This window comes from Choloepus didactylus, chromosome 10 (genome assembly GCF_015220235.1).
Source record: "Choloepus didactylus isolate mChoDid1 chromosome 10, mChoDid1.pri, whole genome shotgun sequence".
Lineage (NCBI taxonomy): Eukaryota > Metazoa > Chordata > Mammalia > Pilosa > Megalonychidae > Choloepus > Choloepus didactylus.
This window is the reverse complement of record NC_051316.1, coordinates 25,109,951-25,125,138: the sequence shown is the minus strand read 5'-3', so window position 1 is coordinate 25,125,138 and position 15,188 is coordinate 25,109,951. Positions and strand designations below refer to the sequence as shown.

The 15,188-nt window shown below is 38.7% G+C and overlaps 1 protein-coding gene across 2 annotated transcripts in view; it reads left to right on the top strand.

The window, feature by feature from the left end:
* The window catches only part of LOC119505148 (ras and EF-hand domain-containing protein-like), an 87,119-nt gene extending 72,431 nt beyond the window's left edge, over positions 1-14,688 (top strand). Inside the window, exon 11 of one of the 2 annotated variants that reach the window (XM_037797810.1) lies at positions 14,072-14,688. In XM_037797810.1, coding sequence (XP_037653738.1) covers positions 14,072-14,204 — 133 coding nt within the window. In that variant the 3' untranslated portion in view covers positions 14,205-14,688. Of the gene's footprint in view, positions 1-13,816 lie in introns of both variants that reach the window. The other variant, XM_037797812.1, reaches the window with a different exon arrangement.
* The last annotated feature ends 500 nt before the right edge of the window (positions 14,689-15,188 follow it).

Below are 15,188 nucleotides of genomic sequence, written 5' to 3'. Positions count from 1 at the left end.
TCATCAGCAAGCATAACGTAAGCAGAGGCTAGATAATAACCTGCACATTGGACTTGTGTCTTAGAACACAGCAGCTATATACGGAAGCTCAGTCTAGCCTAGTGGAGAAAGAGTGATCCCATAGAGACCAAAGTGTCAACATTCTAGCCACCCTGTTTCAAGATGCCAGGCATGGAAGGGAAGCCATTTTAGACATCCTAGCTCCAGCCAACACATCAACTGAATGAGCTCCATGAGTGATCCAGCAAGCCCAGTAGAATAAACCATAGCTAAAGCACATTATCATGAGAAGTAAAGGTGTTGCTATTTGCAGTCACTAAATTTTTGGTTGGTCGGTTACACAGGAAGAGTAACTGGACCATGATGTTTGTTTTTGTAATGGTATGGCTTTGACATATATAATTTGAATATGATCTAAAGTAAAGCCATTATGGCAAAGCTTCAGATTTTCCAAGCAACCCATGTGTGTCTTCATTGGTGAAGACTTTGCCAACTTCTTATCAAGGTCTATGTTGATTGTTCTCAATATAGTTCTGTAATAAATTCTCTGAGAGTTTGTTGTGTCATCTCATTTGTCCCTAGAGAATTCCTGAGGTTGCCATTCCGTAACTTATCTAGGTTGGAATGGGAGACAAGACAAAATTGAGTGATAATTTTCAAGAAGGAGGAGGTTGCTATGTAAAATTCCCATCATGTATCTCCTGGGAGTTCCTGAGTGGGCCAAAGTGATTGAATGTAAAATATTGTTCTTAGGAGAAAGCTCATGGGAAAAAAATAAAACTAAAGTGAAAAAGAAAATTGAAGCTCCTGGAGAAGAGTTATCTTGTAAAGGACTCTTTTTGTGTGCAGGAGTTAGGGTGGAAACTGGGTTTCTGCAGCCTGGGGTGGGATGATTTCCTTCTTAGGCACATTTGTGAATATAGAACAATGCCAGGGCACAGTGACTATGATGTCAGTAATTAGCTCTACTAATTGCAAGCTAGAAAGGCAATGGGTCTCATCTATGGCTGCAACATCTGTTAAAATAGAAAAGAGGACACAGAAGAGTAACAGAGGAAGAAAAATTTAGTTTTCACTAGAACGTTCATTATCAGCAATACATTTGTCTGTTTCTTTTCCTCGTGCACAGATGATGTGTTCTTTGTGCTGAGGCCCAATTAAAAGTAAAATAAATTAACCAATTTTAAGGAGAAAAGGCCCACCATATAATCATAAGCAACTTCTGTTGACCAGGTTAGGACAAGCTCTAAGAAATACCAGAATAGAATCTTGAAATAGGTACAGAGACAGTACAAAGAGCGTTTCTTCACATCATTAAATTCACAGGCTCTGATTGCTGGGAAAATATAATTAAAAACAAAAATCTTCTCCCTGCTTGGAAAAATTTTCCACAAAAGTAGAAGAGAAAGAAAAGCAGTTGTATTGTTGAATAAGCATGAAACCAGAATGTTGCATAGATGAGCAAAGAATGCCCAAATAAGAACAAAGGCTATTTATTCAAAGTTTACTACAGCAGGGGAGTCCGTCACAATTATTTGCATTTGGCGGAGACTGAAAGGCAGGCAGAGGAGTGGGAAAGCTTTATATGGAGAAAAGGGAAGACTTCAAATGTGCCCCATTGGAGGCTGTTGGCCTGGAGAAGCTGGTGGTGGGCTAAGTAGAAGATGGGCATCCTATGGGATTGGTTAGGGGAGCATATTTGGCTTTCTCTGGTTGTTCTTAAATTGGAGGCAGGGCCTGGGATGGTGGTGGCAAATTCAGAGAAGCTGTCAGTTAGAAATCAAGTCCTGGCTAGTGTGTCTTATTCCTGGATGTTTGCTGTAAGTCAGTCCAGCTTTCTGGACCGACTGTTAACAGGTGGTAAGCCATGCTTTCCTGGTCTGGTTACTGCTGATAGTGGGTCAAAATTTCCTGGTCAATATCCATCTGTATATTCAGTCTCTCAGTGTGATGCATCATAGGGCATCCACTAAAAAGGTTGCAAAAACAGAAAATAAGCTCTTCCTTTTTATGCAGCTAAATGAATACAACCTATTACATACATGTCCTTAAGATATCTTTATGACCAGGAGGTAGGTTTGCAATTTGGAGCCAAGCACCACCAGAAATTCTGCTCATCTCCTCCCAGGAAACTGGGAAATAAGAGTACTATCTTCCTTGATGAATATATTTCAAGGTAATGGCTCCTGTCCTTGAAGAAACATTCTTGATTGAGTTGGAAAATTTGCAAAGGGTTTATTTCAATTTTTGAAAGTATTTAAGTACATTTCAAAGGGACAGAGAAAGAACTTAAAATTGCAAGTTTTCTAAAGTAAATGCTGAAAGAAAAAGGAGTGAGGAGGAGGTCTCTTTCCCTTTTTGTACAAGGAAAAATTATTATTTTTTTGATTCATATTTACCCTTACATGATGTACTGGGAAAGTAGATCATCTGTGTCAGAATTTGGTTTTGTACTGGATATATTTTTAAAGAAGATAGTACAACAATTCATCACTTATCCCCACCATGACTGCCGTGACTTTTGAGACCCCATCACAGAAGGATGGTGATGAAACTATAAATTATTTGCATTAAATTATGTTCCATATTAGAAAAAAAGAGGTTGCAGTAGATGGCTCAGTATACAAAGAAGCTCAGTTATCACAAGCTTTCCTGTGAAAGAAAAATGTATGAATTACGTGGTTTCCCGGGACACAAGGGCTTAACATTATAAATTAAAAAGTTAAAGAAAACATATTCTTTTAAGGTTTAAGTAAAGAGCAAAAATCAGCCCCTTGGACATAAACAGTTATGATTTCAAATATTTGTGAGTAATGCTTTGGACCATGGCATGGAATGATTTGTAATTTTACAGAATTTTTGTACTATTTGAAATGTACAGATGTCATTCTCCAGTCATCACTGGAGACATAAAGGAATCATGTGTGATTTGTTGTTTAAATGTTTGCTTGTGAATAATGACCACTGATGACATAATGAGCGTGAGTGACTATTCTGAAGCCATTACCATTTGACGAGGGTTTCACATACAAACCCATTGCTGTCAGTGCACATGTGATTTAGGAGAAAACCGGCTACCTGAAAACATATTTCCACATTTGTGAAGTTTGGTTTCTCAAAGGTCTCCATGTATCTTCCTCACAAATGTTAAAAGTTGACCTCAAGTGTGCTTTCCAATGTATCTGTGCAGCCCAGCAGGAAAATGCTTTGTTTCCTTCCCAAAACTTTCCACAGTAACTTCTCCCTTAAAATTCCGTCTGTCCTTAGATTATAATGATGCTTGACATTATGGCTTTCACTATAAAATAGTGAAAAAAATCACTATTATGCCTTACTAAGAGTGGATATATGTTTATCTTTCCCATAAATAACTATTCATATATTAAATATTTAAAATTTTTGCAAGAAACAAAGCAGAGATGAAAGAATACATATTTACTCCATTATGCTATTTTTCTCCATCTTGTGAGTTTACTCATTAGGTGATCATTAAGTTGTGCCTGGGTGCATACATAAAATTAATTTCTTCTTTTAAAGAAAGCCCTTCCCCCTTTATATGGGGGAAGAAGATTGGTAAAAATTGTTTCAAAACATCTTTTATACGTATTCCTCAGCCTTACTTATCCTGGATTTTCATTCTTCACAATTACTAGGCAAGAGATTATTTCTAATTGAGCAGGTATAAAATGTTAAATTCCATAATTTCATAACTCATAAATTTATATAAATGTATCAACTCATTCAATTGTCTCTCCTTTCTCCCTCCCGCAGACTGGAAAATTCCCTTGGTTGCACTAGTATGAGTAATAATTCTTGTTCTTTGTGTACTTAATGAGTTATGAAAAATACAAATAAGAGACTATCATGGGTATTTATTTTAACCTTAATTAACTATTGCTATATTAATGCTCAGATACAACATGGTGAAATTAATGACACTTGGCATAGTATGTTTCTATAACTGATAGCCACTGACAAAAAGAAAAATGTTGATAAATTATCATCTTTGATTTAGGAAGTCAAAACTAATATTTGGGTATTTTTGAAAATTTTCATAATAAAATGATAAGGAAAAAACTAATACCTGATTATTTGCCAGGTTTTTTACAGATTTTCCTCTGGCTTTGCCTCCTCCATGCAAATGTAATTCCAAAAATGTTGATTCCATCAAAGAACTAAAATTTTGTTTTTAAAGAAGGCATTTCCCTTTAAAATCTCCATGAAAATCATCTTCATTTATTTATTCTCCCTGATGTTCTCAGAACTATTTATGGATGCAAGTGGCTTAATGAATTCTCATAAGAATGTTTGTCCCAACAACTGAGAACAAGGATTTCAGCCTTGCATCTAAATCTCTTCTGGCAAATTGCTCACTGGTAAGAGGATTTAATTCTTCAGAATGTGGACTGAAAGCTCATGGCTGACACACGAAGGCCGTGAGCGACAGCTGATCACAGAAAAAATAAGAGAGGATGAGAAAAGCCAAGTCTTTGGCAGGTTAGGAGATGGAAGCATGGCAGCCATGGAATACTTTTGTTTGCCCTCAGCCTTGAATACTTTTCATTTCTGGGAGGCAAAAAGAGAAACTCAGGGAGAAGAGCAGGAAGGTGGAGGCGACGACTGTCATGGGGGTTTGGTTAATGGACATTGTTTTTATAAGCTACTGATCACTTTCCGGGTAGCAGTTTTTATTATTAACTTTCCAAGGTGCATGGGGATTTTTTTTTTTTTTTTTCCTGCAGGAGAGGTGATGCTAAATAATGCACGTGGGACTAAGATGGAGTTACTCATGCTAAATCCCACATCAGCAAAACAAAATTTAACTTAGTTCCTGTTTCTTTTATCACCGGGATCCCCCAGAATGAAGTGCAGGCCAACCAATCACAGTCCGCCAGCTCCAGTGCAGGCGAAATCAGTCATAGTCTGCCGGCTCCAGGTTTGCCTGTGTGTCCTCTGGTTTGGTATTAGCTAAATAAGGAAAAGTATCTTGATGCAGCCAATAGAATCATTTATACTTCCAGCTTCCTTGTTGGTTGTATAGGCCTGTCTACATAAACCCTGATCTTCTACCTCTCCTGGAGCTCCCTTCGACTTTCTGAATGGGATGCTGCCCAATTCAATAAAGCTGAGAGATCCTATGTTGCATGAAAAGTTTTCCTTTTATCAGTGCTAACCACACATTTTCATTGACCAACCCCCTGTAACATGTCCAAAGGCTGAGAGTACAACCTCCACAGCCCTTGCCTACCAGTCACTTAATAAAAGAGAGGTGAGTCTTTTCTCAAAAAGATGGGCAATCTTTATGTTCCCCCCCAAAATTTCTGCAGTGGACAACCTTTAACTTAAACAAAACTCAACTCTTTCTCTCTCTCTCTCGAACCATCCCATGTGCCCTCTGGATCTTTCATGCTTTAAGCAACAGGTCTTCCTTCTCCTCAAATTTGTCTCAGGACATTCTCTCCACCAGTCTGTCCTATTGAAGCCTGGCTACTCCCAGAGACTTCAACACAGCACGTACAACTGGAGACTTTTCTTCCATCTTCTGTGAACTAAACTTCCTTGTTCCCCACTTCTGCCTGCCATCTGTGTAGAACTTCCTAAACTACCCTCCCTAGTGCCCTCTTCCACTGACCTCCTGATCACTTCTCACCTTTCTTGAATCCTTATCAGCTCCTGCCCTCATTCTCAGTGACTTTAATGCCTGCACAGACAGATGCTCTCACACCTAAACCTTAGTTCCTCTATTGTCCTTGACAGCTCCACTCCATATCCTGGAACTTTTCCTCACCAGAAATTGCCCCACTGCTGATCTGGATTTCAAAGATCCAACTTTCTGACCTCCACACATTGTGTATATGGCTTATTTACTCAAGCCCACCCCCACCTCTCAAACCCGCTCCACTGCAATTTTTTTTTAAATAACTTTTAAATTTTGAAATAGTTCAAGAGTCACAAGAAATGAAAAAAAAATAGTAGAGAGGATTCCTGCGTACCCTTCACCCAGCTCCCCACCAATGACAATATGATACATAAGCAATAGTACACTGTCAAACTAGGAAATTTACATTGGAACAAAACTAGGAATTCAGATACAGACCTTACTGGGATTTCACCCACTGCTGCCATTTTATGACCACACAAAGACTTCAATCTGTTGAGTCCCGCTGCTCTCCCATCGACATGCACCCTCTCCTTATCCAGCTTAAATTCTGCATCCATGGGAACACACAGCTTTCTTCCCTCTCTCCATTTACCAGACTTTTGTAAGTTTGTTTTCTGGTTTATTTACTTGTTCTTTTATATTTCTCTTTCCCTTCCTTCTTCTTTCTATTTGCTTTGCTATTCTTTTCCTAACAAAAACATGAAGATATATGTGTGTGTGTGTGTGTCTCTCTCTCTCTCTCTCTCTCTCTCTATATATATATATATAGAGAGAGAGAGAGAGAGAGAGAGAGAGAGAGAGAGAGATTGATCATTGATTTTCAGCTTTCATCTTTTCTGTTCATGTACTTAAGATGAAAAAAATTTACTCTAAGCTCAGATTTAGCTGCATTCTACAAGTTTTGATAAATTGCATTTTATTCTCACTCCATACATAATATCTTATGCTTTCCATTTTATTTCTTGTTTGACCCATGAGTTAATTAGAAGGGAATTTTTAAATTTTAAGCACACACCAATTTTGTTCTTTTTGTTTTTATTTTGTTATAGATTTCTGAGATGCTCTGTAATTAGAGGAAAGACTCTTGTATGATTTCTGTACTGTGATATTTTTTGGGTCTTGCTTTACTTATTGAAAATATTTTGTGTACATTTGAAATGAATGGGCAAATTTGGTTGTTGGATACAATCAACTATAGAAGATCAAGTTTATTGATTGTGTTAAAGATCACCCATGCTTACTGCCATTTTTCCTGCTTTTTTATCATCTAATGAGAGACAAATTATAAAATCTTTTCATTGTCTTGTGGACATGTCAACTTTTCTTATAGTTCTCTCAATTCTTGCTTTATTGTGAGATTATGTCATTAGATGCATGCACATTTAGAATGTTTATTTTTCCCTGGTGGATTAACCCAATTTTCTTTAAGAAACATCCTATTTCTCAAATAAAATACTTATCACTTGAAAATCTATTCTAATTTATATCAGTACAGCTATGTCAATTTGATTTTGAGTCATATTTCATTGTCTCTCTTTTTAATCCTTTTGCTTTCAATTCTTCTGTACCCTTCGATGTGACTCCTGTATCTTATTGCTAGATTTTTTAACTTCTCTATGGCAGTTTTTGTCTTTCAATTGGAATATTTAGTGTATTTTACAGTCGAGGTAATTTCTTATGCTCTTAGGGTAAAATCTACCATATATCTGGCAGTTTGCTTTTATTTGCCTTGCATTTTCTATGTTCTCCCCTCCACCCTTTCTTGTCATCTGTGCCAGTTTGAATATATTGTGACCCCAAATGCCATTATCTTTGATGTAATCTTGTGTGGGCAGATGTTATCAGTGTTGATTAGATTGTAATTCTTTGTTTCTTTGGAATGTGCCCCACCCAACTGTGGGTGATAACTCTGATTGGATAATTTCCATGGAGGTGTTGGCCGCCCATTGGGTGGGTCTGAATTAAATTACTGGTGCACTATATAAGATCAGACAGAAGGAGCGAGCTTGCTACAGTGCAGCTGACAGTGCCATTTTGAAGAGGAGCTACAGCCAAGAGGGACACTTTGAAGAAAGCACAGGAGCTACAGATGAGAGATAGTTTGAAGACAGCCGTTGAAAGCAGACTCTTGCTCCGGAGAAGCTGAGAGAGGAAAAATACCCCAAGTGCAACTAAGAGTGACATTTTTGAGGAACTGCAGCCTAGAGAGGAACATCCTGGGAGAAAGCCATTTTGAAACCAGAACTTTGGAGTAGACACCAGCCACGTGCCTTCCCAGCTAACAGAGGTTTTCCGGACACCATTGGCCATCCTCCAGTGAACATACCCGATCACTGATGTGTTACCTCGGACACTTTATGGCCTGAAGACAGTAACTGTGTAACCAAATAAACCCCCTGTTACAAAAGCTAATCCATTTCTGGGGTTTTGCATTCTGGCAGCATTGGAAAACCAGAACATCATCCATGGGATTAACTTCTTTTGTAACAATCCATTTTTCTTCCTCTTGACATATTCTATTTTCCTAGTATATGCTAATTTGATATTTACTTCAAATGCCACAGGCGTTATTTTTATAGAAAATATTTATTTAGGTTTACCCTTTTCATTGCTCTTTATTCCTTTTGCATCTCTGAGTTTCCCATCTGGAATGTTTTTCCTTCTGCCTGAAGAATTCCCTTTAGTATTTCTTTAACACAAGTCTGCTGGTGACAGTGTCTCTCAATTTTTGTTTGTCTGAAAATGCTTTTACTCCTCATCATTTTTAAAGCCTTTTCACTGGGTTTAAAAGTTCCGTTATTTACTTTAAGTTCTTTGAAGTTAATCAGCCTCACACCCTTGGCCCCAGCTACTTTTAATTTGTTCTCTCCTTCTCTTTGATTTTCAGCAATTGAATGATATCATTCCTAGGTCTGGTTTCCTTTTAGCTTATCTAATTGGTGTTCATAGGGTTTCCTGAATCAGCCATTTGATGTCTTTCATACATTTTTGGTCCTGAATCTGCCACTTGATGTCTTTTGTCCATTTTTGGAAATTCTCAAGTATTAACTTTCCGTGCTTTCCTCTCATCTCCTTTGGACACCCCAAGTACTTGCATGTTCCCCTTTTCCTTTTCTCTTGGGGTAGTTATTGATCTTTTGTCTCTCCATGTTTGGGTCGGGATATTTGCTTCTGTCTTCCATTTCACCAGTTCTCTTTAGCTGTGCCTACTCTGCAGCTAAATGAATCCACTAAGTTCCTAGAATAATTTCTTCAAAACCTGCTATGGTATAGTTTTAAGCTCAAAGAAAATATTATGTATTAATTTGATACCATATCAGAAGGTTTACACTCAGTGAGTACGTTTCCTGAATTATCTCCTGATAAAATTTCATCTCCTGATAAAAATAGCAATGGTAGTTGTTCTTTGACCTTCCTTTTTGCCCCATCCCTAGTCTTTGAAATGTTTTTCCCCCCTAGCAAGCACTAGCTACCTACAGAACAAATAGTATTTCACAAAAAGAAAGGAGAAACAAACAAACAAACAAAAAAAAAGTGAAGCAAAGCCTTCGGAATATGTTGAAAGGGCATCAATTCCCAGTGTCACAAATAATGTCAATATAACAGCATGACTGTAGGGTCTGATCACAGTTCACTGTAGAAATCTGAGCCTCGACACCCCCATCCCTGAAATGTTCAGAAGGAGAACATCAACATGAGAGCATGAAAAAGGAGGTCAGTTGTATGTGGGATTCACATAATTAGACGTGCTTCCTGTTTAATCACCTCACTCTCTCACAACCACCATTTTATCTGAAGAAAATTTATGTCTGCAATGGGTCAAAAAATTATCTAATCAGACAAAGTATGTAAAGTAACTCGAGAAATTGGTAGCTCATTACCAGCTCCCTCAGAGTTTAGCTAAAATACTCACAGAATGGTATGCGTACCCAGCCCACGTTAAAGAAGACACATGTAAGTGTAAAAACCAACACATGCCCATTTTCAGACCCAAGGACAGCCTGTAACATACATGCTACATAGCATCATCTGAGGCCTATAAATGTGGGAGGTGGCAGGACACTTTCCTGAAACTGGAATAGACTTTATTATGAGGATAAATATTCAGTGAGCTTTTGTAGATAATCCATGGTCTTCTCTTATCTCCATCCTCTCACCCTAAGAGGTTATAGATTGCTTAAAGGTGAAGAACATGTTGACCACATTTTAGATGCTCATTATCAATTTTTAGGTAAATACGAGGCCCTATTTAGCATAAGGAGGATAATTAGGTGTGTGTGGGGCAAAGAGCATGGGACTAAGAATTAAGCATGAGATATGAGGCCTTCCCATGCCCCTCACTGGCCATATGACCTGCGGCAGGTTTCCTGACACCAAGTCACCTGGGTCTCACCTGACAAGGGACTTGGCTTATAGGCTCTCACAGTCCCTTCACGTGATAAGTATTGTTTTAGACTGTGCCAAAGTATGCAATGCCCTGTCAGTCTCTTCCTTCCAACTGGTTCATGCCACCATTTTTATCTCTTCTTCCTTACCACAGAGGCACCACACAGAAATGGACTCCAATGCTGAGCCATGCTTTGGTCTGTTGGGTGCTGCTGATTTGCAGACCTCAGGGAATATGTATTGCTGAAAGAAGTTCCTCTTCAACATAGACCAAAGATGTTTGTTTGCATCATCAGTGATGCTTTGCATCCTCAAAGCAGGGCCAGTTTGTTAAGAACTGGCCTCTTTTAATTTGCTACACACTCCAGCCCAGTGAGGTGCAGCAGGCTTCCCTGTTTCCTCGTGTTCACTCAGCAAGCATTTGTGGGGCAGCTACCACATGTCCTGTAGGGCTAGAAAGAGGTGAATTCAGTTTTTTAAAATTAATTTACAAAAATGTTCCCAGCCTTCAGGAGCTCAGCATCTAGAAGAAAAGTCAGGCACCTACAGAGACAACTTAATGAGATAAATGCTTTAACAGAAATTATAGGAGGTCATGGAAAAATGAATGAGGAAAGATGAACTTTTCAGGGATCTCAGAAAGTCTCTTAAAAGAGTCCACTCTCCTGGACTTTGCATCATGATTGAGACATTACAGAGGTGGTAACAGGGAGAGAGAAAGAAAGCACAACTTAAGCCAAGTGGAGTAAAATGAGTCACACTTTCACAAGTGGGAGCCAGAGTCTATTTTGGTAGAAGAGTTATATGGCAGGAATTTCCTAGTAAGAATTCCACATTGGAATGCAAAGTTATAATGGTGTTAGCAAGCAAAAGAGTTGAATAGGGTGAGAGACAGGCAGACAGAGAAAGAGAGATGAAGACAGGAAAAGAGATGAGACAAACAGAATAAAGACAACATCCCCCAAAACACCTAGAATACAGCTATTTGCAGCTCAGCAACTCAGGATAGCCAGGACATTGCTGAGTAGGGGAAAAAGTTAGATATAGTTGGACACTGATATCTGAGGTCAAAGAGTTTATGGGTAGCAGAGAAGAATCTGTTTTGACTTTCTAAAGTGTGGATATCTATAAAATCCTTGGAACAATAGCAAACACTTATACGCAATATATAGATTTATATCCTATACCAATAGCAAATAGTCATGTAGCACATAATGTCTCCTACACAAGAGTTTATTATTTTCATTATCATTTCCACACTACTGAAACATGAAGATAGCTGTATTATTTAGTTTCCCAGCTGCTAAAACAAATACCATACAATGGGTTGGCTTAATGTTCTGTGCCGGTTTGAATCTATTATGCACCCCACAAAAGCCATGTTCTTTAATGCAATCTTGTGGGGGCAGACTTACTAGTCTTTAGATAAGGGTGGAACCTTTTGATTAGGTTGTTTCCATGGAGAGATGACCCAGCCAACTGTAAGTGAGACCTTTTAATTAGATCATTTCTATGGAGGTGTGACCCTGCCCATTCCAGGTGGGTCTTAATTAGATCACTGGAGTCCTTTTAAGAAAGCTCACAGAGAGAAGGAGCTCAAAGAAGCTGAGAGAAACATTTTGGAGAGAAGCTAAGATATGTAATCCAGAGTTTACCCCTGAGACAAGCTAAGAGCCCACACAGACCCAGATGTGTGGAGACACTGGCGGATGCAGACAGAAAGACATTTGGAGATGCTAAGCTAAGAGATGAAGCCCAGAGTTTGCCCCAGAGAAGCTAAGAGAGGACTCCCAGATGCTTAGGAGAAATGCCCTGGGAGAACAAGCAGGGATGCACAGGAGCTGAGAGGAGCTAAGACAGATGCCCAGAGACATTTTGGAGAAAGCCATTTTGAAACACAACCCAGGAGCAAAGGACAAGCAGATGCCAGCCACGTGCCTTTCCAGCTGACAGAGGTTTTCTGGACACCATTGGCCTTCCTTCAGTGAAAGTATCCTCTTGTTGATGCCTTAGTTTGGACACTTTTATGGCCTTAGAACTGTAAATTTGTGTCCTAATAAATCCCCTTTATAAAAGCCAATCCATTTCTGGTGTTTTGCATAATGGCAGCTTTAGCAAAACAACATGTTCTAACCCAGATTAGCCCCAAGACGAAAGAACACCCCTGGCACGAAGTCACCCATGAATTTAACTAGGGACTTACAAAACAGGAGAAGATTCTTCCCAATGGCAGTGGGTAGGGACAATGAAGTCAGCATTCCAGGCAGAGAGAGAGAGAGAGAGAGAGGGGTGGTGCTTATAAAAGGGAGTTTCACAGGGTCTCATGAGATTTGGCTACAACAGAGTCTTGTGAGATTTGGTTACAACAGGATCTCATGAGATTTGGTTATTAAGAGTGATTAGGGGAATTAATGTCTTTCCTAGTCATGTAGGCAGCTGCATGCAGTGCATAATGAAGGAAGGGTTAGAGCCCCGGGCCCTGGGTCCTCACACTTTACAGGAATTTATTGGGTCATGGTTTCTGTTGCTAGAAGGTTTGCTTCTTCCGCAGCGGTATCTTGGCCAGCAATCTTTGGGGTTCCTTGGCTTTTCCATTCCATGGCAATGCACATAGTGGCATTTACTCCTTTCTCCTCCGGTTCCATTGAATTTTAGACTCTGGCTGCTCCCCATGACTTCTCTCTGTGTGGCCTTCTCTGTAAAGCCTCCAGTCATAAGGTTAAGACCCATCCTGACCCATTTGGGCCACATCTTAACTGAAGTCATCTCATAAAAAGGGCCTATTTACAGTGGGTTCACACCCACAGAAATGGATTAAGATTAAGAACATATTTTTCTGTGGTATATATCTCCAAGTCACTAGAGTACCCCTTGATATTCCAGCAGCCAGTCCTGGGTCATATTGAAGAAAGTGGTGAATGATACAGCTTCTCCTCCTTCCTTGCACAGGCTTCTTCATGGGTGCTCAAGACGAGTCAGCACATCTCTGCCTCTTCTCTTTTCTCTCTAATGTTGGGTCCCTCATATTCCAGAGCAACACAGAAGAGTTGGAAGATTGTTTCAAAAAAATACAAATAGCCATTAATTCAGAAATTTTAATTTAAAATAAAAATACCGTCTTTCTAAATGTCTTTCTAAACTTGGGAAGATATTAATTGAACTTAATATTTATAAATAAAAGATAATGCAAAACCCAAAATATTTTATATTAGCAGGAGCATTTCAAGAGTAAATTCTAACATGAGATTATATGAAATATCAAGAAGGATTTAAATATTAAAATTTAACTTATAACATGAAAAAAAGCATGGAGTTGTAATTGAATTCAAGCTTAGAAGACTTTTTTTTTAAATTGTGTCAGGTTTCAAAAACTGAAAAGAAGCACTGGTTATGAAAGCTTACTGACATCTTTTTTTGCTGAGTTAAGATCTATTTTTTGTGCTGCAGTTATGTCATCTTCTATTTCTGCTCTTTCCACCCATGGTGTCTTTGAGATTTCTGTCTGTTAAATTCATCCTGTATTACCCTCAACAATTTGCCCACTTTCATTATTCACTTCTCTACCATCATCCTTTGGTTCCATTGCAAAGTCAATTTAATTAACTATTTTCAGTTAAAGCAAAATCTGAGTGTATTGACTGACTTACGGACAAAACCTTGGGCTTAGCCCTTCCCTGAGATGCTGGCTTTGCTCTCCTTACCTTAGACTAATACAAGAGGTGGCATTTCCACTCTCGGCCTCTAAGTGCTTGTTCTTCATTCCCACAGGTGCAGAGAGATAGCTCATCGATTGCACCCTAGACTTTGGCCCAAATGAGCCCCATGTCATGATTCGTTAGTTTCGTGTTCTGCATGAACCACAAGCACCATTGTCTGAACCCCTGGAGTATGCATCTCAGCTCATTTGAAATTGCCAAATGGAATGTTATTTTGTGTGTTTGTTTTTCTCTAAAATCACTGATTGGATTCCAGATATCTGGCTTATTTCTATTAAAAAAAAGCAACTTCCCATTTCCCCACTAGCTTGGATCCATATGGCAGCCTCTCCCAGCATGTGACAATTGTGGGGTTTGCGTCTGCTTGGGCTCTACCCTGCCTGTGCCCTTGGAAAATCCAGACTTCATCTGACAAGCCTGGTGAGTGTCTGTCCAGGTGAAAGTGTCGTTCAGTTCTGGGTCTTGTATTTCATTTTTTATAAAGTTCAAGTCAGCTAACAAGAGACAAGAACAACACTCACCTGTGGGTTTTGCCTGGTTTAGTGAAATAACTGCCTTTTTAACCTGTAAATGCTCAGGGACAAGATTTCATAAACAAATTCATGCCCATAATGGTGTTTATTTTGTGGACATTTCTGGTAGCAAATATTATTCACAGCTTATATCCATATTGTGGACATTGTTCAGATAGTCACCATTTCTTCCAAATTGCTTTTAAGAAAGTATCCTTCTTAATCTTTCCCTATCTAAGCAGATTTACTTAATAGTTTCTAAACCATATTATGATTCTTACATATTTAATTTAGCCAACAGTGTTGTGTTTTGATTGTTTTATTATTACTGAAATATTATAGTTTCCAATTATCTTTTAGTAATGCCCAGGGGAGGAAAAAAAAAAACTGTCATTCTTATGAAATAGTGTAGTTCCCTATGTATTTTATTTATTTTGATGAGAAGCACAATGGTGAAAATACATTTATGTATGTTTAGCTTCAACATTTTTGTTTCTTGATCAATAATTGCATGATACTAAAAGACTCAGTAGACATTTAGGCCCCTTCTAATAAAAAAATGTGTTTTAAATAATGTATGGAGAGTTTTTTTTTATTACGTGAGATGCTTTTCTATTTGCAGCAGCTTGTAATCTGCTCCAGGATGTAACTGGGTAAACTGAGGTAAGGGCTGATCTTTAAGTACATGCATATTCTCAAGGGTGTCAAATGCAAGTGTCTTAGTTTGCCAGGGCTGCTATGACAAATAGCATTCAGTGGGCTGGTTTAACAAGAGGAATTTATTGGCTTTTGGTTTCAGAAGCTAAAAGTTCAAAATGAAGGGCTTGGCAGGTCATGCTTTCTCCCTGAAGTCCATATGCGCTCATGCTAGCTTGCTGCAGTCCTTGGGTTTCTATGGCTTGCACCTGTGCA